Source organism: Cajanus cajan, chromosome 5 (assembly GCF_000230855.2).
Source record: "Cajanus cajan strain Asha chromosome 5, NIPB_CcT2T_4, whole genome shotgun sequence".
In the NCBI taxonomy this organism is placed as follows: domain Eukaryota; kingdom Viridiplantae; phylum Streptophyta; class Magnoliopsida; order Fabales; family Fabaceae; genus Cajanus; species Cajanus cajan.
Genome location: NC_138521.1, coordinates 23,003,588 through 23,030,748, shown reverse-complemented (window position 1 = coordinate 23,030,748; position 27,161 = coordinate 23,003,588). Strand labels below are relative to the sequence as shown.

The following is a 27,161-nucleotide window of genomic DNA, read 5'->3' as shown; positions in this document are numbered from 1 at the left end:
ATTTTTTTACTACTTTTTTACGTCGGACCTTGGTAATGCCCGACGTAAATTTACGTCGATCTTATAGGGCCGACGTAGATTTACGTCTCCCACATTAATGTCGGTATTTTTTCTGACGTAAAAAGCTCAAAATAACCGACGTGAAATACCTCTTTTGTACTAGTGATGACATTTCAAAAAATCTCCATTCAACTTAAGAAGAATAGCTCATTTGAATGAAAGATATGTGAACATAACAAATCCATCTTAAAACATAATTAAATACAAGTTTATAAGTGTTTTTAGGATCTTTTCTACTAAAATATACTCATTATTTTCAACATGGCATGAGGAAGAAACTTATTAATATAAACATATTTTATACTATTACATGAAATCATACATTATAAGATAAATATAAAATAACACTATTTTCCATATTATATCTCTTATAGCATAAGATGCTTGAACCATTTTGAGAATAACATATTTATTTTAATTTAATAATAAAATTTTTTTCTTATCCATTATACTCTTGGTGGAGATATAAGATTCTTGGCATTTTTTTTGTCTTTTAAATTGGTGTATGTTTTAGCCATAATTGATATTTTAGTTTTAAAATTTTTATACCTTTATAATTGACTAATATTGTCCAAATGGGAGATTGTTGGATTAATTATTTAATTAATCTAATTTTGAGGATTAGTATTAATCAATTATTAAGAAATATTCTTTAATTATTAATATTAATATTATTAAGAGAATGTCATCTTTTTATCTCATCGTGGAATCGTGCAATTATGAAATTTGTAGCGTGAGATATGAATGAACTGAACAATATCGTTAAGTTTGTGCACAGTTCCATATCATCTTTATTCATCATTTAAAATAAAACATATAAAGTATTGTTTCAAAAGTAATATGAACAACATTTTAAATCAATAAATTTATGGTAATAAAACACACTTACATAGAAGTTTAACTACTAAATTACTACTAATCCTAAGACTCAACCTTGATCTCACACTATCAAAGTAAAACCCCTCTTTATGATTCTCTTTCCTCAAACTCATCATCATGTACATGCTCTATTCTTGCAAATGGTGTTTAGTCCAAACACAAATAATATAAACATAGAGAGTGAGAATACATCACATCCATAACAACAAATACAAAGCATAAGGATAGCCACACATATATTTCACCCAACAATTAGATCATATACATACATTTTCATCAATTCCTTTTATATAATATTAATAACAATTTAACATATTACATTCTATTTATCACCGTCATTCCATCAATCCCTCATGAGATGTATGCTTTTAAATCTACATACATGTGGTAGCAATCTCCTCCTCCTCATCGAGTGTACAAAATAGCCTAGGAGTAATGAAACAGGATCACCTCATTGAATAGTGTAGGGTTCATTCCGTAGTAATGATCCTCCCCGAGTCACCTCAATAGGGGATGCCTATTAGGTCCTATCAAAGTATTACAATCGACTATGGTAGCCTCCCATTCTCGATAGGGGTTTTCTCACCATAACACCCTCGAGGTATAGGTAGATGACCTAGGATATCCCACCTGCATAAACTTATACTATCCCATGAAACAAAACACGAATGCATGGACTTAATACACTCAAACAAAAAATAATATGTAATACTCAACTCCTCAAGTTCTAATCTATAACACTAAACTTACTCATTGTATCTCATTATTGCACTTATCATAATATGTACATATCATCATACTTCAACATTTCAATGTATCATCACATCTCAATGTATTACTCATAGCAACTTAACACATTGTACACCAATATACTTCTCACACATCAATTCCTTCTCATATGCACGTCATTATTATTATACATTCTCATCACATACTATAACATTTATCATTATAACATCATTATCATAGCATCTCAATTATAACAACATCATCATCAAAACTCAAATATCATCACACACCATAATATTATCCCATTATATTTCTTATTTTAATACCTCCATCTTATTTAAATGACATCGTTAACATTTACACTATTTTAGATAATCCTTACACATGACTACTTATTAATATCTCAATAGGGATATTTAGGCAACATCATGGGTACAACATAACAAATTCCTTCGATATATACATCAATATTCATTAATATTAACTTATTAGTAAATAACATCAACCCTTCCTCATGGTTCCTCATTCAACAAGAAAATTCTAAAATAAAACAATTAAAAGAAATAGGCATGGTGCTGGATGAGGTTTAATCCACGCTTGACACGAACTATAGCTCCTTTATTACCAACCTTATGTCTGGTGTAAAATTTCCACAATATTATTTATCAATTATTTATCTTAATTCTTAGTCTTAGTTTCTCCTCTCACCTCCTCAATTATCCTTTAAAATATAAATAATAATTGTTTAAAACGTACAATTATTATTTAAACATACAAAATAATCATTTTAAATATTTAACCTTTCCTTAAACTTTCATACAAACACATCAATTATTTCAATTCATCATTACTACAATCTCAAATTAATAGATTTCAATCCAAAACTCTCAATATTCATACATATTAAACATAACCCTCAAAATACATAAACTCAATATTAACCCTAATGCTCAGAATGCATAACCTCAACATCAATTTAATCAAATGGTTAATTCATATCTCATAAACATCATCATACTATTAATTACTCAAGGATCATCTCATTTAATTTCAAATTCTCAAATCATTCATTAAAACCCTAACTTTAAACCATACAAATTCATCTCTAAATTAGATAGAACAGAACACTATATGACAATTATGATTAGAATATCAACAAAGCTATAAAGGCATTCATACATATACCACAACAACACAGATATACAATCTAAGAGGCTTAAGGATTATCCCTCTACCCTTATCTCTCATATATGCATAGGACTTGATAATTCCCTTCTACCTAACTGGAGTGTCAAGTCTTTAGAAACGATGTCCCTTCGATAACTTTTGTCGTTAATATGTGTTTTCCCCCATGACCTCCTTTGTTTCCCCTCTTGTGAGCTCTTAGGGTTTTAGAATAAGTGCAACTGACCTAGCCATTGCTAATCTCTCCTATTTGAATTAGTCTTCGGATTGGACCTAGATTCTAATCCAAATACTTTTGATGAGTTCTCTCCTTAATATTTTATTAATAAAATTTGTTTCTCTTTTTATTTTTAATTATTCTAATCAATTATTTATTTATAGAAAATAGGATGTTACATTTATAATTAATAATGGTCAATACCTATAATTATAATACTTAATTAATTGATAGATGTTGTATTGGGCCTTTATTGTGATGGGTTAAACTATTCAATTGATGCCCAATGAAAGGTACCCACCCTCATATTTAGTTATTTAATCATTATCCCATTAGACATTAATACCCTATTTTGTTAAGCTAATCATAATTGAGGGTAGTCTATTAAAGTGTCTTCTATAATATTTGTTTGAATCTCATGAAGATCAAGACAAACCAATTATTTATGCAAGGTGTACAAATTCGATTATCTAATTCTTTTTACATTTATATAATAATATGCTACAATTTTGTATCTGTATGATCTTTGTATGATAAGGGTTTAAATTTGTTTTCATCATTACAAACATAATTTTACCACACATACTTACAATTCATATAACCCACAATAAATTGGTATATCAAACCATTTGCAAAAGGATTTACACAATGTCCCGATATTGACTTTAAAGGAACATTTGCACCTATTGTTCGTCATCAAACCATCAAAGAAATTCTCACAATAGCTTTATCCCATGACAATACATCAAATGGATGTCAACCATGCCTTCCTTAAAAGAGCACTTTAGGAAGAGGTTTTCAAAACTCAATCACCAGTTCTCAAAGATTTATAATGTTAGTCAAATAACCTCGTATAACTTAAGAGGGGGGGGGGTGAATTAAGTTTTCTAAATTTTCTTCTTATAAAACTTTTTCGAATTACTTTCTTACAAATTCAATTCCTTAGATAAATTTATATGTAAAGAATGAATGATGATGCAAAATACTCAATCACGATTAATAACAAGTAATTAAAAGTGTAGGGAAAAAAGAATTGCAAACTCAATTTTAGACTGGTTCGGCCAATCCTGCCTACGTCTAGTCCTCAAGTCTCCCATTTGAGATTTTCACTATTCTTGTAAACCTTACAAGACTTGAATCCTCCAACACCTCGGAACTCCCTTTCCTTGTGTTGAGATTCAAAAACCAACAAGGAGAAAAACCCTTTCTCCTTCAAAGATCCAATGATCAATTGGGTATTACAAAATAACTCTCTTTAAAGAGTAGATATTACACTTTCTAAGAACTTGATGAACTCTTTAGAGATTTTTGCAAATGATTTTGGCCAAGTAGTTTTTGTAAATAGATTTTCACATTAGAGTTCGTAACCTTTCTCTGAAAAATTATAGGTATTTATAAACAATTATTTCTTAGGTTATGTCTTTTCATGAAGAGTTGTAACTCTATAATTTTTTCAGAAAAGAGACTCTGGTAATCGATTACAAGACTTGGTAATCGATTACAACGGTTTAAGTTCAAAATGTTTGAAACGTTGTATCATTTAAATTCAAATTTTGAAGTTTCATCTTCTGGTAATCGATTACAATGACTGGTAATCGATTACTAGAGAACATTTTAACATTTGAACCTTGAACAAAGAAGTTTTCTTTCTCTAGTAATCGATTACATCAGGTGGTAATCGATTACCAGAAAGATATCACCGAATTAGTTTATGAAAACTTAAGATATAGAAAGCTTCTATTTTCCAGTTAAAAGTATTTTCGTTTAATCTTTTGAATACTCTTTTTGCTTTCTTTTCAAACAACTTATTCTTATATTCAAAAAGATTAAGTTTAGGTTTTGTTGAAATTCTTATTTTAATGGCCAAGTGAAATTTGCAAATTCTAAAAGCTCATTTTACATACTAAGCTAAGCAGTCAAAACTTATCTAGTTATTACTTGAGATCTTGCTTCTTGATCAACTTGCTTTAACTTGACCTTTATTTTCTTCAATGCTTTGGCATCATCAAAAATTTGTGTATATTTTCTTCCACATACAACATCTTGATTATGTGTGCAAGCTACACAAAGGCATTTATGGTCTTCATCAATTTTGAGGGCATAACACGATGCACTTAAAGTGTTTATCATGACATATGACTTTAAAACCAACAACAATGATACCTCTTTGTTAGACAAGTAGCCTCATCCAACTTAAGAGGGGGGTGAATTAAGTTTTCTAATTTTTCCTAATAATGAAAATTTTCCAAAATTACTTTCTTATAAATTCAATTCCTTAGATAAATTAAACACAATCAAAAGGAATAAATAAAAGACTAAGGAGAAGGATTTGTAAACTCGATTTTATATTGGTTTGGCAAATCCTGCCTATATCCAGCCCAGTCCTCAAGTCTCCCACTTGAGATTTCACTATCCTTGTAATCCTTACAAGACTTGAATCCTCCAACACCTTGGAATTTCCTTTCCTTGTGTTGAGATCCACAAACACCTAGGAGAAAAACACTTTCTCCTTTACAGATTGAATGATAGAATAATTTTAACAAATATCTCTATTGAAGAGTAGGTATTACTGTGACACCCTCTACCCCAACATACATATACAGTAATTATAAAAAATATAAAAAAAATTTCATCATTAAAAATCAAATTTCCAGCCACGTAAGGGTAAAGAGTTCACATTCATAAACTTAATCCAAATAGCATGCCGGTAAAATTACAAAGAAATAAAACTGAATTTTCTAAAATAATTTAATAAGAACATCTTTAAACTAATTCTATCTATGTCCCGATGTCACATGTCCTATCAGAGCAAAACCCAACATAGAAGCCTAAGCTTCATCACCAACATCCTCAGCCTCACGCTAATGATCACCTGTATAACAGTCAAAACAAAACAACACGAGAAAAGGGAGTGAGAAACATCTCACTCTGGCTCACAGTGTAGAAATATACGCCGAATAGCCAAACACAAACAAAATAAGTATAACATAGATAAATTAATAATAACATCACACTCATCCAAGACATAAACCATCACTTTATCATATAACATTAAGAATGCATATGCATGGACACGGACTACATATTATCATGCATGTGGCGCCAGTAAAACATCACATGGCATATTGCCGCTAGCAATACACGAAGAGTAGTCTAGGAGTACATGTCGGGTCACACCCTCTGCGCACTCTCACTAGAAGGATATACTACCAGAGTCTCGTCGGGATAGCTAAGCCGCGCAAGATACATCCCATGCACACAATGGGTGAGACTGGGACTTCCAAACCGAGCTATCCCCAAGGACTAATCCCCAAAGCTTTTACACTAAGGGGCCTTCTCTGGCGGTGTATTCCATATCGTACCCTTAAAACACTTATGCAAATGATGCATGTCATTCAAGACTCTATGCATTCTCATATCTCATTATCATTTCTCATTCCCATATCACATTATCATGTCTCATTATCACTTTTCACATCATCTCATCATATTCACATAGTCATCACTTTTCACATCATCTCATCATATTCACATAGTGTCTACAGAGCACTCAAAACCATATCAAAATTGATCTATTTTCAAAAATAAACACATATTTATACATCTCATTCAACAAGGAATACATCAGAACAATCAGAAAGCAAAACAGAAAATATTCATATTTTGCCTGTTTCTCATAGGGTTCCCACAGGAACCCACAGAGCACTCTAATTCACATCAAAACTTGTTTATTTTCAAGATTATATACATATTTACACTCAACAAATATCAAGAAACACAACAGAAAACTCAGAAGGTAAAACAGAAAATATTTAAAATTTGCCTCTTACAATTATTAATGCATTCCCTTAGGGTTTCCCATAGGAACCCATAGAAATCTCAATTCATACGATTAATTACATATAAGAAAATAATAGGCAAAACAGATACAATTGGGAAAAACCCCTCATACATAAGCATACAAAAAATGCAACAAACACAGGATTGGGGGCCAATCCCACTACCCAGCATACAATCCCACACCCAGAGCGAGGTTTCTCACTCCCCCCCTTACCTGGATGAGCAGAAGACGGATGGTCTTGGTGTGATCTAAGATCGTTCCTGAGTACTCTTCCTTAGAGCTCTTTGTTTCTCCTCTCTTTTTTTTCTTCTAACCCCTCAGAATGCAAATGAGGCAGATAGGGTTAACACTACCTAATTCCTTTCTTAAAATTAATCTATTGGGCTGGGTCAACCCAACCCATTTTCCTTCTCTTCTAACCCACTTCTCTTTCTCCTCAAAATAATTAAATAAAATAAATACATGTATATTATAAAATATTTTTCCTCTATAATAATAATATATTTCTTACCCAAAATATAATAATAAATTTCAATAACAAAATATCATATAAAATCAACCTTCTCTTAAAACATATAAATATTTATTTAAAAATACTAATAAAAATACTTATTTAATACGTACAAAATAATTGTCCAAAATAATATTTCTATATAATTATTAAAATAATTATGATCAAATACCATATAATAATAATAATAACAATAACCTTTTTGAAAACTGGGGTGTTACAATACTTCCCCCCTTTTAAGAAATTCGTCCTCGAATTTCTGAAATAAAGAGGTTCGACTATGACTCCTTAATTAAACTAAGATTCTTCCTAAACTTCCTAGGCAAACCCACAACAAAGTCTAGACGCATTATCTCACTTCCAAACAGGGACATCTAAAGGTTACAAAAGTCCTAAAAGGCTTCTGATGTTCTATCTTAGACTTATACCATACTAAACATGAGTACACAAGCTTCCTCTACTCCTCTCTTCACCTTAGGCTACCATGCTTCCGTTGCATCACTCTGATACATCTTAGTAGCTCCTAAATGGATGTTAAGAGTACTCTTATGTCCTCCCTCTAAGATCATTTTCCTAAATTCAAGATTACTAGGCCATAGATCCTATCATTGAACCCCAAAACACCATCAACTTCCACTCGTAAAGGGCTATCTATACCCCTACCAATCCTCTCCACTTGGTTCACTAAGAAAGGATCTAACTCCTAGGCTTCTCTAATCTCGTCCATTAATTCATTAGTCACTTTCAACATAATTGATTCAATGCTCCTAAAGGTAATCTCACACACCGAGCTTAAGTCTCTAAACTCTTCAATCAAATCCAACTCTTAAATCATCAAAGATGATAGATGAAAGATCATCCTACTCAAGGTATCTTCTAGAATAATAGCTTTATTTCTACGACCCTCTCCAAAGATCAAGTGCCTAAGCGTAAGTTCACTAGGTACACAGAATCGGTCTCCAAGTCTTACCACTTCATCTATACCCAAGGCAACTCTTCTCTCCATTACCTTGTCCTATAGCTTCATATCTTGTCACCAAATTGAATCAACTAATTATGCTTCTCCAATTTCCTTCAACAATCCACTCGTTACTCGAGTCATACCTAGTCTCACACTACTAAGGGTAACCTCATAAGCCAAACTTAAATCCTTAGACTAAGCCAAAAGATCCATCTCTCTAACCATAAGGAAAGGAAAATATAAAGGTTTCCTACTCAAAGCATCTGTCACCACATTGCCTTTACCTAGATAGCAAATGAGATTAAAATCCTAGTCCTTAAGAAATTCCAACTACCTCTTTTGGTCAAAAGATATTTAAAACTCTAACAATCACTAAATACCTCAAGCTTAGAATCATATAGGTAATGTCTCCAAATCTTAATGTAATATCATAACCACTAACTCATAGATAAGGTAGTTCCTCTCATGAATTTTCAATTTCCTAGAAACATAAGCTACTACCTTTCCTTCTTGCATCAACAATGCATCCAAATTCATCTTATAAGTACTACTATATACCACAAAAGGCTTACTAAAATCCAATAATATTAACACTAGTCAATCTTGCCTTAAGAGTTGGAACTACTCTCATACTTACTATCCCACATAAAGAGAATACTCCTCCTAATGAATGTAGTTAAGGGCAATGCTATCTTAGAAATTCCTTCAATAAATCTCCAATAATAATAAGCTAACCTCATAAAACTCTTATCTTCACTAACTGGTTTAGATATCTTCCCACTTAAACACAACTTCTACCTGAGACAGATCGATGTTTACCTCAACTGGAATTTACAGGAACTAGAAAACGTATCTCAACCATCTTGGATATATCTCTACCCTCAACTACAATATGATCATATCACACCCTAAGATCAATCTCACTAACCACATGACATTCACCAATTGATCCCTAAGGTCATCTATCCACATATCAACATACATGCATATTAAATCATATTAAAATACCAACTTTAAACCTTCATATATACCATCCATAAGTATGTACATGAACAACCTTTACCACATAGCATCATACAACCTTAAACAACCTCTCAATCCACATGAAAACACCCTAAAACATCTTAACAAAATCAATTCTTATCCTTGCATTGCCTACTAACCCGAAAACATTATTACAGCCTACTTCTCCTTTCAACAACTATCAAAGAAAACAACACAGAGAGAGTTCTACTCATCCAAATGATCTCAAACCTATCTCAAACGAAATATAAGAGAATAAGCTACAACTCCTATGAAGACATAAGATTCTAAAAAGATCATCTTCTTAGCTAAAAATTTCAAAAACCGCAGCAGATATATTCAGCGCTTACAGCTAGACCTTTGATCACCAAAGTAGCTATAACTGGAGTTCTAGACCTCCGTTTTACCTGATTCCAGTTCCATTGGAAAGATAACGTCCAAGGCTACAACTTTTGTGAAGACCATAAAATCTAAATCGGTCAATACGGTACTCATACTGGCATAACAAAACTGCAGCGAAAATATCCTCTACACCAAACAGCATTAGTGTATCAATATATCTAAGGCCACAAAAATACCTCAACCCTTCCAAACTCACACCTCAACTTCATATTCAAGTTTTCCACTACAATCCTAAACCAAAACAACTCACATATTCAGTACAAAAGGCTTAGAAAATAAAATTCATATGCTATCTAAACCATAAAAGGTCAACATGCAACCATCAAACTCTAGAAATTATCAATACTTCAATCTCTCCTTAAGAATACCAAAACTCCAATTCTCAACATACATCATCCTTAGATTCAATCGCTACAACTATAGCTTTCAAAAATTCCACCAATCATAAACTCTTAATACACTAAAAAATATCAATGTCTTACCCAAAGCTAAGGCCTCAATAGTTCCTACAATATTAGCACAATATCTCGTCTACCACTACTCGCACATATGCTTGCAACACAAGCGATATCACTCAACCACTACTTCTTACGTAAGCAAGAAGTATCAAACAAATAAGCAATCATAAAAATGAAGAAGAGCGATCATAATGGTATTAGCTAACACTATCATGACTATCATTCCTCTAAAAATAACTTAACAATATCAAACTCAACAATATCAACACAAGAAGAACATCATCATCATCAAAGCAAAACATCATCATAGTACACAACAAACAAGACATAGTCAGAGCACACAACAGAGTCGTGATAAGCACATAACACACACGGTCGATTGGATCGACCTGCTCTGATACCACTTAATGTGACACCCTCTACCCCAACATACATATACAGTAATTATAAAAAATATAAAAAAAATTTCATCATTAAAAATCAAATTTCCAGCCACGTAAGGGTAAAGAGTTCACATTCATAAACTTAATCCAAATAACATGCCGGTAAAATTACAAAGAAATAAAACTGAATTTTCTAAAATAATTTAATAAGAACATCTTTAAACTAATTCTATCTATGTCCCGATGTCACATGTCCTATCAGAGCAAAACCCAACATAGAAGCCTAAGCTTCATCACCAACATCCTCAGCCTCACGCTAATGATCACCTGTATAACAGTCAAAACAAAACAACACGAGAAAAGGGAGTGAGAAATATCTCACTCTGGCTCACAGTGTAGAAATATACGCCGAATAGCCGAACACAAACAAAATAAGTATAACATAGATAAATTAATAATAACATCACACTCATCCAAGACATAAACCATCACTTTATCATATAACATTAAGAATGCATATGCATGGACACGGACTACATATTATCATGCATGTGGCGCCAGTAAAACATCACATGGCATATTGCCGCTAGCAATACACGAAGAGTAGTCTAGGAGTACATGTCGGGTCACACCCTCTGCGCACTCTCACTAGAAGGATATACTACCAGAGTCTCGTCGGGATAGCTAAGCCGCGCAAGATACATCCCATACACACAATGGGCGAGACTGGGACTTCCAAACCGAGCTATCCCCAAGGACTAATCCCCAAAGCTTTTACACTAGGGGGCCTTCTCTGGCGGTGTATTCCATATCGTACCCTTAAAACACTTATGCAAATGATGCATGTCATTCAAGACTCTATGCATTCTCATATCTCATTATCATTTCTCATTCCCATATCACATTATCATGTCTCATTATCACTTTTCACATCATCTCATCATATTCACATAGTCATCACTTTTCACATCATCTCATCATATTCACATAGTGTCTACAGAGCACTCAAAATCATATCAAAATTGATCTATTTTCAAAAATAAACACATATTTATACATCTCATTCAACAAGGAATACATCAGAACAATCAGAAAGCAAAACTGAAAATATTCATATTTTGCCTGTTTCTCATAGGGTTCCCACAGGAACCCACAGAGCACTCTAATTCACATCAAAACTTGTTTATTTTCAAGATTATATACATATTTACACTCAACAAATATCAAGAAACACAATAGAAAACTCAGAAGGTAAAACAGAAAATATTTAAAATTTGCCTCTTACAATTATCAATGCATTCCCTTAGGGTTTCCCATAGGAACCCATAGAAATCTCAATTCATACAATTAATTACATATAAGAAAATAATAGGCAAAACAGATACAATTGGGAAAAAACCCTCATACATAAGCATACAAAAAATGCAACAAACACAGGATTGGGGGCCAATCCCACTACCCAGCATACAATCCCACACCCAGAGCGAGGTTTCTCACTCCCCCCTTACCTGGATGAGCAGAAGACGGATGGTCTTGGTGTGATCTAAGATCGTTCCTGAGTACTCTTCCTTAGAGCTCTTTGTTTCTCCTTTTTTTTTTTTTTTTCTAACCCCTCAGAATGCAAATGAGGCAGATAGGGTTAACACTACCTGATTCCTTTCTTAAAATTAATCTATTGGGTTGGGTCAACACAACCCATTTTCCTTCTCTTCTAACCCACTTCTCTTTCTCCTCAAAATAATTAAATAAAATAAATACATGTATATTATAAAATATTTTTCCTCTATAATAATAATATATTTCTTACCCAAAATATAATAATAAATTTCAATAACAAAATATCATATAAAATCAACCTTCTCTTAAAACATATAAATATTTATTTAAAAATACTAATAAAAATACTTATTTAATACGTACAAAATAATTGTCCAAAATAATATTTCTATATAATTATTAAAATAATTATGATCAAATACCATATAATAATAATAATAACAATAACCTTTTTGAAAACTGGGGTGTTACAATTACAAAAATGAAGATCCTTATAGAACTCTTAAAGAATTTGCAAGTGATTATGGCCAAGAAGTTTTTGTAATGGTTTTTCACACTTGAGTTCGTAACCTTTTAAAAGAAAAATCACAGATATTTATAGATAAAAATTCCATGATTGTATCCTTTCATGAAAAGGTGTAAATTTTTGTGTTCTTCTGAAAAGATACACTGGTAATCGATTACAACGGTTATAAATTTCAAAATAATTGAAACGTTGTATCTTATTATTCAAATTTTGAAGTTGCCTCTCCTGGGTAATCAATTACCAGCACATATTGTTGCATTGTTTCAAAATATTTTACGTAGAAAACTTCTCATAAGTAATTTCTTTCACAAATCTCTTTTAAGAAATGATTTGAACTATTCTTTAAAGCTTTTGTTAAGTCTTTTGAAAACATTTTTACTTACTTTCAAAAGATCCAAAAACTTGCTTAAATTTAAAGAGATTAAACTGAGGTTTTTGAAAACTTACTTTTAAGGCCAAGCATACTTGCAATTTAAAAAAAAATATTCTTTTACATTTTTAGCTAAGTTGACAAGGCTTATCTATGTAACCTTCGAGATCTTGTTCTTGCATCAACTTGCTTTAGCTCAACCTTGAATCTTTTTCAATACTTTAAAATCGCTTTGGCATCATCAAAACTTTTGTGCATAATTTCTTCCACTTATCTATGCATTAAGAGATATCGGTGCCTACTTATTGGTCTATCTGGATGATATCCTTTATCCTGGTAATCAATTTTTGTTTTTTCATTTATTCATTAAGGCATTATCCCTTGATTCTGTCTAAAAATAATTTGAGAACATGACAACATTTCCTTGGTATAGAACTCATTCCCACCCCAATTGATCTTTTTTTAAGTTGTGACACCCTCTATCTTACATGCTAACATAACTTATAATAAATAAATATAGAACAAAATAATGTTACTAAATAAAATTAAGTTTGCAATTTCCCTCAGATAGAGATATCACATAAACAATGAAACCAAAATGATAACTAAAATAAAAGTCCAAAGGAATGAATATAAAACAAAATCTAACATAAGGTCTTTAATAAAAATGAAATCCTAACTATTATCCTGATGTCACATCCTATTAGAACACAATCTAATATAAGGCTTAAGCCTCGTTTACAACCTCATCATTCCCATGAAGAACATCCCCTACAAACATACACCAAACACCAACAAAAAGAAAAAGGGAGTGAAAAACATCTTCTGACTACCAGTGTAAATTATGGCTAGTTAGTTAAACACACCAAGTATTATATAAATATTTACATATATAGATCAATAGATAATAATTGCACACATACTTAAATAATTCCATAGTACATCATGGCAATATTAATGATTCACATCCATAAAATATACAACCATCATGTTCATGATTATGCAATTGATACAAACTTCTTAAACTATATGCATGTGACGCCAATAAAACAATTCAATTGTTTCTCTAAGGAACACATAGAGCAGTAATTTAGGAGAACATGTTGGGTCAACCCACTACAACAATTTACACTAGTTGGATGTATACCAGGGTGTGTTAGGATAATGATGTAGGCCAAGTTACACCCCATGCACACAATGGGTAGAACTGTGGCTCCTAAACACGGCTATCCGCAAGGTCATTAATTCTCAAGCTTCAACATATAGGGAGTCAAAAGACAATCTTAAATCCGTCATGCTTTATAAGTTTTAATGATAACAAATACTACGTCTTTTAGTAAGAAAACGCTTTGTAAAAGTCATTGTTTCAGACTATTGTAAGACGAAGTAATGTCTATAATATGAAGCCAATCAAATGAAGCATACAAATGATTCTTAACGATCATTATTTACTGTAACTAACACTTTTAAATTTTCAAATGAATGCTTTATACCTTAATAGATCGAAAGCAGTTGTCTTGGAACTCATATTCTGTTAAAAGTGTATAAAAGCACGAAAAGCATAAGAACAAAGGAAAAAGATCCCAAATTTTAGAAGAAAAAAAAAAGGTACTAAAAAAGGACTATATTCTCGTTGTACACTGACTTTGCTTCCTATTGTTCTCGTTTTACTACTCTACTCTAATAAGTAGCTTGATCTATCAAAAATAAGGAGTACGTTTAGGTGAAAGACATTAATTGAAGCATTTAATGCACCAATGGATATTTCTTCTCTCTCTAGATCAAACAAAGGAGTAAGATGAAACAATTTTATGAATCAGACTCAAGAAGCTACAACAATCATCTCTTTCAAAGCTACTATATAAGAATCTATGGAACTCAACAAAAGTAAAAGTGCATACATAGAAAAACCTTGAGATACAATATACATCTCTTAGAAAATCTTCTTCAAGAATTTTCTTTTACTTAAATGATTTTTTGTAATCACGTCTAAAATAGAAGACAATTGCAACCTTGTAATACCTTCACAACTATTGCTATAGGGTAGAGTTTGGAAAGGTTTGACTATAAAAGAATACTTGGTGTTAAGTCTAGAAAGACTTGTTTGTAAAAGAATACTTGGGTAATGGCTTGAAGAGGTCAGTCAAAGAACACTTGTTTGAGCCAAAAGTGACTTGGTAAAAGAATACTTGTAACTTTGCTGAAAGCTAGTAGAACTCAATGTGGTTGGATTGAGAACTAGAGTAGTCTTGGTGGTTGAGGTGAACCAGTATAAAAACTTTGCGTTCATTGATTTCTCTTACCAACTCTTTATTGCAGATACTACTTCATGTACTTGAAAACGTGCGAGTTTTTGATATATACTATTTAACCTCCCTTCTAATGTTTATCTTTTCTCCACAAAGACCATCCTTGGTAGCATATTTCGTAATGTACCTGTCACAAACAAAAAAATTTATGCACATGATGTCTATCATACAAAACTCAATGTATATTCATATCATATATTTAATTGCATGAACATCACAACAATTATACCTCGACTAGGCAATCTCATCCAAACTTCAATGCATCAAATGGATGTCAACAAGTGGTCATATCATATTTTATTTATTAATAAATTAGTTTTAAAATATTAAAATTTAATTATAAATAATTATGATAAATAAAAATTGAATTAGATAAAAAAAATTTAAAAAAATATAAAAATCATTTTGCTCAAGGTAGAGATTCATGTTTAAAATATAAGGGTTAGGGTTTAGGAGTTAAAATTCATAAATAATTATAATAAATAAAAATTAAATTAGATAACAAGTTTAAAGAATTTTTAAAAACTCATTAAAAAAAATCCCTAAAACATCTTTGTACAAGTTAAAGATTTGTGTTTAATATATTGAAGTTAATTTGTTATGTATTACAAAAATTGTTCTTTTTAACATTGTTCTATATTGGTGATTTTAGTATTAGTGCATTATTGATGAAAATGTACATTTTTGTTTTAAGATTTCCCTCATTTTGATTATACAAGAAAACCTTGCTTATATGAAAACTTCTTCAAATGAAACATTCCCAACTTTAGAAAAAAGCTTTTCAAACTAATTATCCTTTAGTTGTCTTATTATTTGGTCATTCATGAATTTCAAACTATTATGCTTTTAGATGCTACAATTAAACTTAGATAGTCTCATCTAGTTTTGAATACTTCAACAACCCATCTCATCTTTTAGAAGTCGTCACAACCGTACAACAAAGCTAACAAATACTTCAACAACTAAAAGCCAAATACTAGAAGAACTCAACAACAAATGCAAGGTCAGGTTGAGCGAACTACCAGTACATGATTTTTCATCCACAAGATTGGGTATGAGTATGATTAAGATGGAAACCTTACTAGCAACAATTAGTTGTCCTTCGACGTTCCCAAAAGCTTTTAAGTTGATTCTTTGAACCTTATTAGATAGTGTGCGGCCTTGTCTCGATAGTGTATGAGCTAGCTTTGCTCACAACCACTTTAGGATATCATACATCCTAAAGCTAAACAAAATCGATTATTTTTGTTAACTTCATTCAATTTTATCTTGTGTTCGTAACAAGTTTATTATTTTCTTGATTCGAATTTGATCCTCTAATTTGTACCACACAACAAATCTATACTTTTCATTAAGTATGCATTAACACTAATCGTTTTGATACACCATGCTTAGAGTCGAGATTAATGATAATTTATGTGTCATTTTTCTTTATTCATTTAGATGTCTTTTAAAGACAAGCATTACTTTAAATGTTGTGATCCTAATGATACTAATAAACTCAATGTTGAAATATCAATGTTAGAAGGAGGATCTAAACTACTAGTTTCTCTTTGTCTCAATTGAGGGATTTGTTCTAATATAGCAAAATGTATTACATTATTTAAGAGTTGAGGTCAAGGATAACTTACAAATATTCATCTCTCTTAACTCACTGAGATAGATTTTAAGAATAAAACTATGATGATTCATCGAATACCAAAGCATAATACATTAGTGATAACTTTAACATTTTGGACAATGTTAAAACAAATTTAAACCTCAGACAATTTTTCTTATATAAGTTTATTACAAATTTAGACCTTAGGGAATCTTTTCATATAAGTTTACTCTCATATGATTAGTCATTTTTTATTTATTTTTATTTTTAAAAAAATAAAATTATTAATTAAATTTAATAATTAATTTTTTTTTTCTACTTCTCACTCAATAATAATTTATTCAATCACTATTTTGTAACATATTTAGTCTCAAATTAAATATAAAATATTAATTCTGGAAAAAAAATATTAATGATGCATTATTTATAATATTCTATATAAACATTGCACATTTAAAAAATATATATTTTTAATATATATATATATAGTTTAATACTTTAAATGGGCATCGTTAATTTGTTTTGTTAATAATTTTTTTATTAATTTTAATTTACGGAAAAAGTCATGATCTCAAATATAAAATTAATACAATATCTCATTCTTTTTTAAAATATTATTTATTGAAAGTTAAATATTTTTTTAAAATGATTTATGTGATTGTATTATTTGAGAGATTAAAATTATCTAATTAAAAATGAGGATCAAAATCTCATTATTTTTATTGTCGCGTTTGTCTAGCTTTTATACTATTTTAATTTTTATAAGAAATAGTTTTTTATTTAATTTTAAATAATTACTTTTTAAATTTTTGTTTTAGAAACTCTTCTTCTTCTTCTTCTTTTTTTCCTAAATTTAAACAAAATGATATGTTTTAAAGTAGTCAAATGGCTAAAGGAAGACAATAAAAATAGATTCCGTTGTAACCTGAAAGAGCCTCATTCGATATTATTTTAGGAATGCATATTGAACTTTTTATTCAATAGGGTATTCCTCAATTTGGATTATTCGATAAAATTCAAGATTTGACAACTAATTATAAAATTTTTATAATTTTAAATTTTCATTTTATTATTTCTTTGACACCTAATTTTATTTCATTATTAATCCGTCACTCATGGATACTAGGTTAGTTTCATATTTTCTTATTATTTGTTAGCGTGATTCATAATAGTCTTTAATTACTTTATTTTTAATTAATTTTTTTCTTTATTTTTTTAATCGTCTTATCTTATCTTTAAAGAGATGTGAGGCTTGTAAGGTGAATGTTGTTTTCTACTTATATACTCTTTAATTATTTTATTTATAAACGATGTGAGACTTGAGTTTTTTTTTTAATTTTTTTTATTGTCTTATCTCCTAAGAGATATGAGACTTGCAAGATGAGAGTTACTTTCTATTTACGTACTCTTTAATTATTTTATCTATAGTCGATGTGAGATTAAAGTTTTTCCCAATAAATAATTGTCACTAATAACAAATTTTGGTATGATGTAAATATATTTTTAGTGACTATTATATATTAGTTATTAATATTTTTATTAGATAATAAAATAGAAACAATTAATTTATTGTCGTTAAATAATATAATAATAAATTTTGTTATAATTATTTACACTCTTTTAATAATAGACTTATATTTAAATTTTGGAATGAAATCAGGTATTTTTTTTATATATTTGTAAGAAAACAGATATTGGTCATTTTTTTCTTCAAAAAGAAATTGATTAATATAAACCAAATCACTCTATTGTTGGTTTGATTTGCTTCGAATTGTAGGAAAAGAAAATTGTAAATCCAATTCTAAACTAATCAAAATTAATTAATTCAAAATTTGTTTTACCACATATATCAACCAAATCCATCCATAACACCTCTACCATTCAATTCCAATCAAATTCTGTTAAAATAAAACGCTAATCATTCACATAATTAATCCCACTTATGATGGATCGCCTGTTAAATAGATTTTTAATAACCTTCATTTAAATGATTTAATTCAAATTTATTTCACTAGCTTTGCATCGAGTATACAGAGATTGGCCCATAATTTTTTTTTTCAGTGATCACTTTCAAATTTGGCAGCAATAATCAATCATTCATGTATGCGGTGAATCATTATATATTTAATTCATAGTGTTCTGGCCAGAAAGAAGATTTCAACGTCGGAGTGCTCAATAATTCTCTCTCTCTCTCTTTTTTTTTTTTTTTTTTTTTTTAGAATGACCTACCTCCTTTGAGGAAACTCATTTTTAACCTAGCAATATGGCTTTGTGGCCCTGGTCTTTTGGCCTGCCTTATGATTCTGATTCCAATATTTTTCTGTTACATACAAGATTATCAGGTTCTGTATGTCTCAAGTAACTTATCTTATAAAAATAATGATTTTACCTTTATCCGTTGTTTTAATCAAATCATTGTAGTTGATGCAACAATTTAGTCGATAACCTCTTATAACTATATTAGTCGACGTATGTGTTATAAAATACGGTTGGTTAGCTATAGATATATGAGGGTACAGTACAATAATTATTAAGATGAATAGCTTCAAGTTAATCGGCCACAAACTTAGGAAGGAGATTGGCCATGGACCTATGAGGTTTATCCGGTGCTTTACTTGAATTATTATAACTAACAAGATACATTGAACAAATATTTTTCTATGACATGATCGGTCAACAATTGAGTAATTTAATGAGGTACGTCAGTTTTGAACCTATAAGGATACATATAAAGAAATTGAAACATGTAGAAAACAAAATATATATAAAAGGAGGATACCGGGCTCATACTTAGCCCACAGACACAATACGAAGCTCGACTACACACCTATTAAGATTGAGACAATGTCGGCGAAAATGGTCATCATAAAATTGAGTTCTAGGTTTAATTAATTAATTATACACAGCAACAAACAAAAAGATTCCAAAATCCCGAGTATTAATTTCGGGAATGAAACATTACTAAAGCCTAGACAGAATCATGTATGCAACTCACCAATTGCATGATGCACGCATGCATGTAAAATAATGTCAAAGCATTTGCTGAAACATGACCATAAACACTTGCACTTCTTCCTAAAACTTTTTTTTGTCTTTCTTTGGACTAAGACTGGACTAGGGGTTTGTGATATGCTCTGATATTGTCCCATTGTGGAGACATTGGTATTCTGACTCTGTGCCTCATGCACATGTTTGGAGTTGTCTTCTGCACAATAAGGGATAGGTTCCTGCACACTTGTAGTTGGACACTCTTGTTCCTCAGGTGTTATCCCTAGGCAGTTGTGGAGAAATTCTGCAAGGGTTTGGGTGATCTCTGAGAATTCTGGTCTGAGATTTGGATCTTCTTCCCAACATGACTGCAATAGGGGAAGTAGATCTTTTGGAAACTCTTCCACACTAGGCCTCATGTTCTGTAAGCATCAACAAGAAAGTAGATCTTATAACAACACAAACATATACCAATGTTTTTCACAAAATAAGTGTTGGTCTCCACTCTCCCAAACTATGTAATTGTCGAACAGAGTTATGATTTTTGAACATCCCCATTTTTTGAAACACCAAAACATCACATTACTTTTGGAACACCATTTTATTCTTCCTATCACATTATATCATCTATATATACCTTTATTCTCACTTTTATATGTCTCTAGGTTTTATATAGCATTTAAGTGTGCAGAAAACAGTTTTGTTTTCAAACATGACATTGATATGTTGGTGGGGAAACTAAAATCTAAATCTGAATCATTAAGGCTGGTAGGTTGTACCATGCTAAATTTTTGGACACAGCCTGACATTTAGTACTTTTTCCCTTTTTTTCTTCATAAATGTAAAAAAAAAAAAAAATTATTTTATATTGTTTTCTTTTACACGGTCGATCTTTGAAAGGGTAATAATTTTGTTTTTGAAGAACAAATTGATGACATTAAAATTGAATCTGGTGAACATAATAAGTATAAACTAATCAATATGACCAATGTGATGTTTTCCCATACCATATCTATAATAAAAATTAGATTGAGAAGTAAAAGTACCACAAACGATATGAGGAAAAAAATGTTGCCAAAACTCAAGTAGAATTAGCAAATTAGTCATTTGTTACAATTCCATAAGCATATGTGGCAAAAACCTCATCTTGATGAGATCAAAACTTACTTGAAGAAGAAAATAATTAATAAAACTTAGAGAAGCAAACTATTAAAAATGGAAAGAGAAAAAGAAGGAAGAAAATAACAATACTCTTCATAAAAAATAGAACCAAGAGTGTAACATGTATGACTTACTAATACAGTAGCATATGCTGCAATCAATTGACTCCTTCCTTTAAATGGAGTTTGGTTTTTTATTAACGCCCATAGAGCCATTGCGAAGCTGTAGACGTCTGCCTTGTGATCATAGCATTTCTTTGCTCCCTTTAGAAGTGGATCTTTGCTGAATAACTAGTGCAAGTAAAGGAAGAATTAGGCATAAAGAATATATGACGAAATTTTTAGCAAATGGACAGGTACATTGTACTAGATACATATGAAGAGACAAATAAAGCACTACATGCATATGGTTGTGGGTACAAAAACATAGTTGGAGAAAATCTCACTAAAAGTAACTAACAAAAATTAATTATTAACAAAATCAGTAGATATTTTACATTAATAATATAATTAATATATATATATATATATATATATATATTTTTTTTTTTTTTTTGCTGCATGTACCTCAGGAGCCATATATCGATATGTACCGGCTTCAGATGTCATTTCACCACTTATCACCTCTCTAGCTATGTCAAAATTTGTAAGTAAAATTTCCATGTTGTCTTTGGCAAGAAACATATTACCTAAAAAGACAAAGTCATCGATAATATTTTAGTGCAATGGCTGCATATGCTGTATTTAGAAAAATATACGAAGTCCAAGCTGATGCACTAAGTGTCCATGCAAAAAAGTTTCCCTTGATTGTGAATGAACTGGTTATTGCAAAGGAAAAAGAAATTCATACAAATACTCAATTTAGTAGATGCCCTTTATTTGTTCATATCTGCATAAGATAATCCATACATTAACAAAAGCAGGAAAAATAAAAGGCATGTTCGATTTCATAGAAGACAAAGTACACAACAAAACTAAATAACATTCAAGTATGCACACTGTGGATACTCATCATCATAACCAAACATAATTATTAAAAATAAGAAAAAAGGATTACCAAGCTTCAGGTCGCGGTGAATAATGCCATTTGCATGCAAATACTCCATGACTCTAGAAATATCCAAAGCAAAACTTATGCATTGCTCTAAACTTAGAGTACTTGGAGAAATGCTCTCTAGGTATCTCATAAGTGAACAACCTTCCACGCGTTCTGTAATTATCATCATTGATGGTTCCACCGAGGCGCCAATAAACTGCAAAATTAGTTTAAAATTACACGATGCTCGTTGCTAAAATACATCTTACTATCCAACCATAGAGTTAAGCAATTTATTTATTTTTTGTAGTCTTTATATATAAAGAAATAGGTTTGGAATTTCTTATGCAGCCAATTAAATAGTGTGTTTTCTGTCAAATAAAAAATAAGCTAAAAAGATTGAGCTAGACAAGTTAAAAAATAAGGTCGAGGAAATAATTAACAAGATCTATTGATGAAGCAATTTGAGAACCTACTATATGCCAAATTTCACCAACTTTTCCATCATGATAGAGTCTATTACATGAATATGCATTACAAAATACAAATATCTTATACATGCTAGAAAAGAATAACTACATTAAAGCACACAAAACAGGGAAGCAAAATGCTTCAGAAAAAGAATAAAACTGAAAAAACCAGGAGGGTGGGGGATAAGGGAGCTAATATGAGTAAAAGGAATAGAGACAAAGCTATGCAATCTCCTTCATAAAAATAGTAGAAAATCCCTAAAAGCAAACATCAACAATATTACTAAAAAAACGTAATAAACATAATTCTAAAGCAGGCAAAGAAACGCACTTTTCCTCTAAAATCCTTGGAAAAAGAATAAAATGTAGTCTTGAGGACTGATAGTTGTGCTTAAGGTGTTAACAGGGCAAACAATATATTACAAAATAAAAGAGCCAATAATTTTTTCATGAATGTAAATTATGTGTAGTCTTCCAGTCTTCCTATAGGACAAAGGAAAGCCACTTTAGTAGCAAGTTAGAGTGAATCTTGTGCAAGTATAGTACCTATATGCACAATTAGTAAAAATACTATATATTAAAATAAAAGTAAAATTGAGAGTAAAGTATTTGCTGATATATTTTTATTAGTTTTAACTATAAACCTATGTTCACAGAATAATTACCCAAGAGGGAAGATATGACATTGGTACTTAGTACATACTTGTTGGGTGATGACACTTGCCAAGAACATGCCAAAAAGCCTGTTTAATTATTCATGTTAGTTTCTTTCCAATTCTATTATAGTTTTCAGTGGATCCCAAACATTTCATTTAGCGTCAATTATTCTTTTCAAGCATAGATAGGTTGGTACATAGCTCATATATATACAACGCCAATGTAATGTGTACTACACATGACCCCTTCTTAACCTTCATACATAATATTAGTTGAAATATGAACATTGTCATGCTCTTGTGTTTATTTAAAGTTAAAATTTTATTGAAGAAACACAAGGGATATATATATATATATATATATATCAGTGTTTTAAATTGCGGACCGTATCATGTATTGCAGCCGTAATATTGTGGTTGCGGCCTTGTTCGCAACGATATCGGATCGCAATTGCGGTGAGACCGGAAATCATACGTAACGGTATTGCGTCCACAACACATCCGCAATACACCGCAATACATCCGCAATACGGCAAATTGATACTATAATTTTAAAATAAATTAAATTATTTATTAAAATAATAAAATATATATTGATAATTATAAATTTTTTATATTTAATGAATATTTAATAATTTTACACCGCAACGACCGCAATGCGCATCGCAATACCCACAACCACAATAATCACAACCACAACTGCAACCGCAATTAAAACCATGATATATATATATATATATATAATTTGATGAAATTTGAAGATTGGCATGATCCAATAACTGAGTGCATGCTTTGTATCTTTTAAAAGGGGTTGTTCCAAAATTAAATCTAGTCATTTAGTAATTAGTAATTAGTAGCTTAGGCAATACATTCTTTGATGGTAATAATGATATCATTTAATATGGAAGTTGACAACAGAAGAACATATGCAATCTATCTCTAAAATATAAAATATAGAAACATTAAGATGACTTAAATTTCTGTTTTAATTTTTTTATATGCATATATACTAATAATAAAGGAGATATCTTTTTTAGATGTATATAATTTTTTGGACAATTTTATCCTTATAACTTTTATATTATATATAATTTTATCCTTATAATAACTATCCAAAAATTTATTTCAAACTCTCTAATTATTAACCATAAACTATTATTTAATTTTAATTTAATTTAATTTATTTGTTTTAAAATACACGGAAGCACATAGTACAATTTTGAGGCTAGTAATTTAGTAATTATATTTTCACTGTATTCTTTGTTTTTATTAAGAGTTTATAAAGGAAATGAAAAATGTAATTACTTTTTTCTTTGTTCCTTTGTAAATTCATGGAAATACAAAACAGAGTAAAAACAAGGTGTTTTTCATAATTATTAGCGAAAATATATTAATTAAAATAAAATAGAAATCAATTAATGTACCCTTATATGTTTTTATTAATTAAAATTTTAATAAGAAATATGAAAATTAAGGTAATATATTTTTATTTTTACCTCCGATCGGGCATCCCCTATATTCAGTTAGTGAAAAACCTCAAATTGATAACTCCAAAACTTAGACCCTTGACAATGTAGATAAAATCCATTCAGGATCAACATCTACGTACTACCACTATGACAGACCATTGTCGAGAAAATTAAGGTAATTTAATCAGAAATACACCAAGATAAAGATTTTCATATTTGAAACACATAAACTAAATATGGGGGAATGCATTTTATCATACATTGTTGGATAAGTTAAGATAATTTATTCAGAAATACATTCAAGCCAAAGAATTGCATATTTTAAACACTTAAACCATAGTGTAGGAAGGAAATACTTTTATTATGCATTGAATAACATGTAATTACATATCAAAATTAGCTGTAGGTTGTGATGATTAACAATTTGTTAAGTACCTAATTCTTTGGTAAATTTGTTTTAAAACTATTTATTAGAAGAAAAAATAGTGCTAAGGGGAAGTAAATGTTGAGAAGAAGCATAATAATTGTGAAGGTATGTTCAGGTAAGAGAAGAGATTGAAAAATACCTTTATAATATTTTTATGTTTAATCTTAGATAACAAGTTCACCTCCCGCTGAAATCTTGCCTTACATTCAGAAGTGGCATCGGATGTTCGCATTGGAAGCAAAACCTTTATAGATACAGGATTCAACTCATACCTAAAGCACCACAAAATATCAAACACTAATTAAAATAACGATATTTGAGAAAACATATATTAATTCAAGTATATTATACTTGTATTCTTAAATTCTATTACTTAACTTCAACACGATCAAGTAAATGATAAAAGATACTTACACTTTTATAGTTCCATCAGTCAATTTGGTTAGCATAATGGCATTTCTTTTAATAATATACTGGCCTAATATTTTTTTGCATACATGTTCCCAAAAAAATATTGGCCACAACATAAATTTGTATTGGAAAATAAAATAATAGAATGTCAATCACTTAAAAATGTGCAACTTTTTTTTTTATCGATCTCTTGCAACAAAATAGAAAGAATAAAAGGGTTTCTTGTTCTTGCAGTATCAACCAAAAGTAAATCAGTGACAAAAAAGACTGTACAACAAACATAATTGACAATTACTTCCCTCTATAGAGCTAGATCATTTACTATATCCCTTTAATCCCCTTTCTAACACTTAAGATTGATGTGCACGTGTTGAAAAGTTATTAGTTTTGACGTGCCTTTATCCTTCAACGATTCTTCTTGCAGCATATTTGTAGAAATTACTACAGTGGATTCATGTCTTTCGACAATTAATTTGCTAGATATAATTAAAAGGATAGATTATTTGAAATACTAAAAGTATGTTTCAATTCAGTAGAAAAATTATAAAATAAAATAAAATAAAATAAAATAAAATAAAATAAACGTTTCTAACTTGTAAAATAACTCTCGGAAATTTTTTAGTCATTGGGTGAAAATATGAAAAGAAAGAATTACAAGATTCTCTCGACACCATTTTCTTTTAGATTAAAGGTCAGAAAAACTCAAGTACGTATATGGAGTGCTAATAGCATATTCTTTTATTAAAAATATTCATTATAATTGTAGTATTTTTTTTATGCATATATGCCTATAAATTGTGTAACATAATTACTGATCAGAAACAATTAATAGAACAGACATGCACACTGCAATGCTCATGTGAGGATACAAGGTAAAAAGGAAAGTCTATGTAATGTTAGAAAGTGCCTGCATGAGTGTGCAATTCATAGATATTCCATGAGGGAAATGCTAAAATTTATTTTCATTAGTTATAAATTTTATCTGGTACAATCATATACATCTAAATATTTAACATCTCTACATCGCATGACATTTTCTAACATAATTTAATGATAATCATGAACTCTCTCTCTTAACTAGGAAAGTTGATACACATAACATGCACAACTAACTACTCACTGGCACTGAACCTTCCTATTTTACATATAAATCAATACATTGTTTTCTTGATTTTGAGCATGTTGATTAATTGTGTTCTAAATCAACTCGATCATTGATCAACACACATGTAAATAAGTAAATTTCACAGCAGCTAATGAATGCTTTTCACTTGTATTTAAAACCAGATTATCCACAAAGCAAAAATTTTTGTCAGAATTTTCCCCCAGAAAGTAAATGGATGCTAAATATCCATGTCTTCTTGTTCTTACATCGCATTTGATATAAAATTCATTGCTAACTTACCGAATTCTAATTTGCATGCTCAAGTGAATGAACTTATACTCAGTAACTCAGTTTAAGCCCGTGAAATAGAAATGTATATTTGTTTTACTAATAATAAGACAGAGACATCACTGATTCAATATATTCCG

General features: G+C 30.2%; 1 protein-coding gene across 1 annotated transcript; it reads right to left on the bottom strand.

Moving 5' to 3' along the window:
- Nucleotides 1-19,517: 19,517 nt before the first annotated feature.
- On the bottom strand, nt 19,518-26,867 carry LOC109787878 (serine/threonine/tyrosine-protein kinase HT1). The gene is made up of 7 exons (XM_083074336.1): nt 25,357-26,867; nt 22,135-22,412; nt 21,937-21,977; nt 21,727-21,848; nt 21,207-21,450; nt 21,007-21,011; nt 19,518-20,421 (listed from the first exon to the last, which is right to left on the bottom strand). The coding sequence occupies exons 1-7, from the start codon at nt 25,447-25,449 to the stop codon at nt 19,990-19,992; spliced, it is 1,215 nt and encodes a 404-aa protein (XP_082930462.1). The 5' UTR covers nt 25,450-26,867; the 3' UTR covers nt 19,518-19,989.
- Nucleotides 26,868-27,161: the final 294 nt, after the last annotated feature.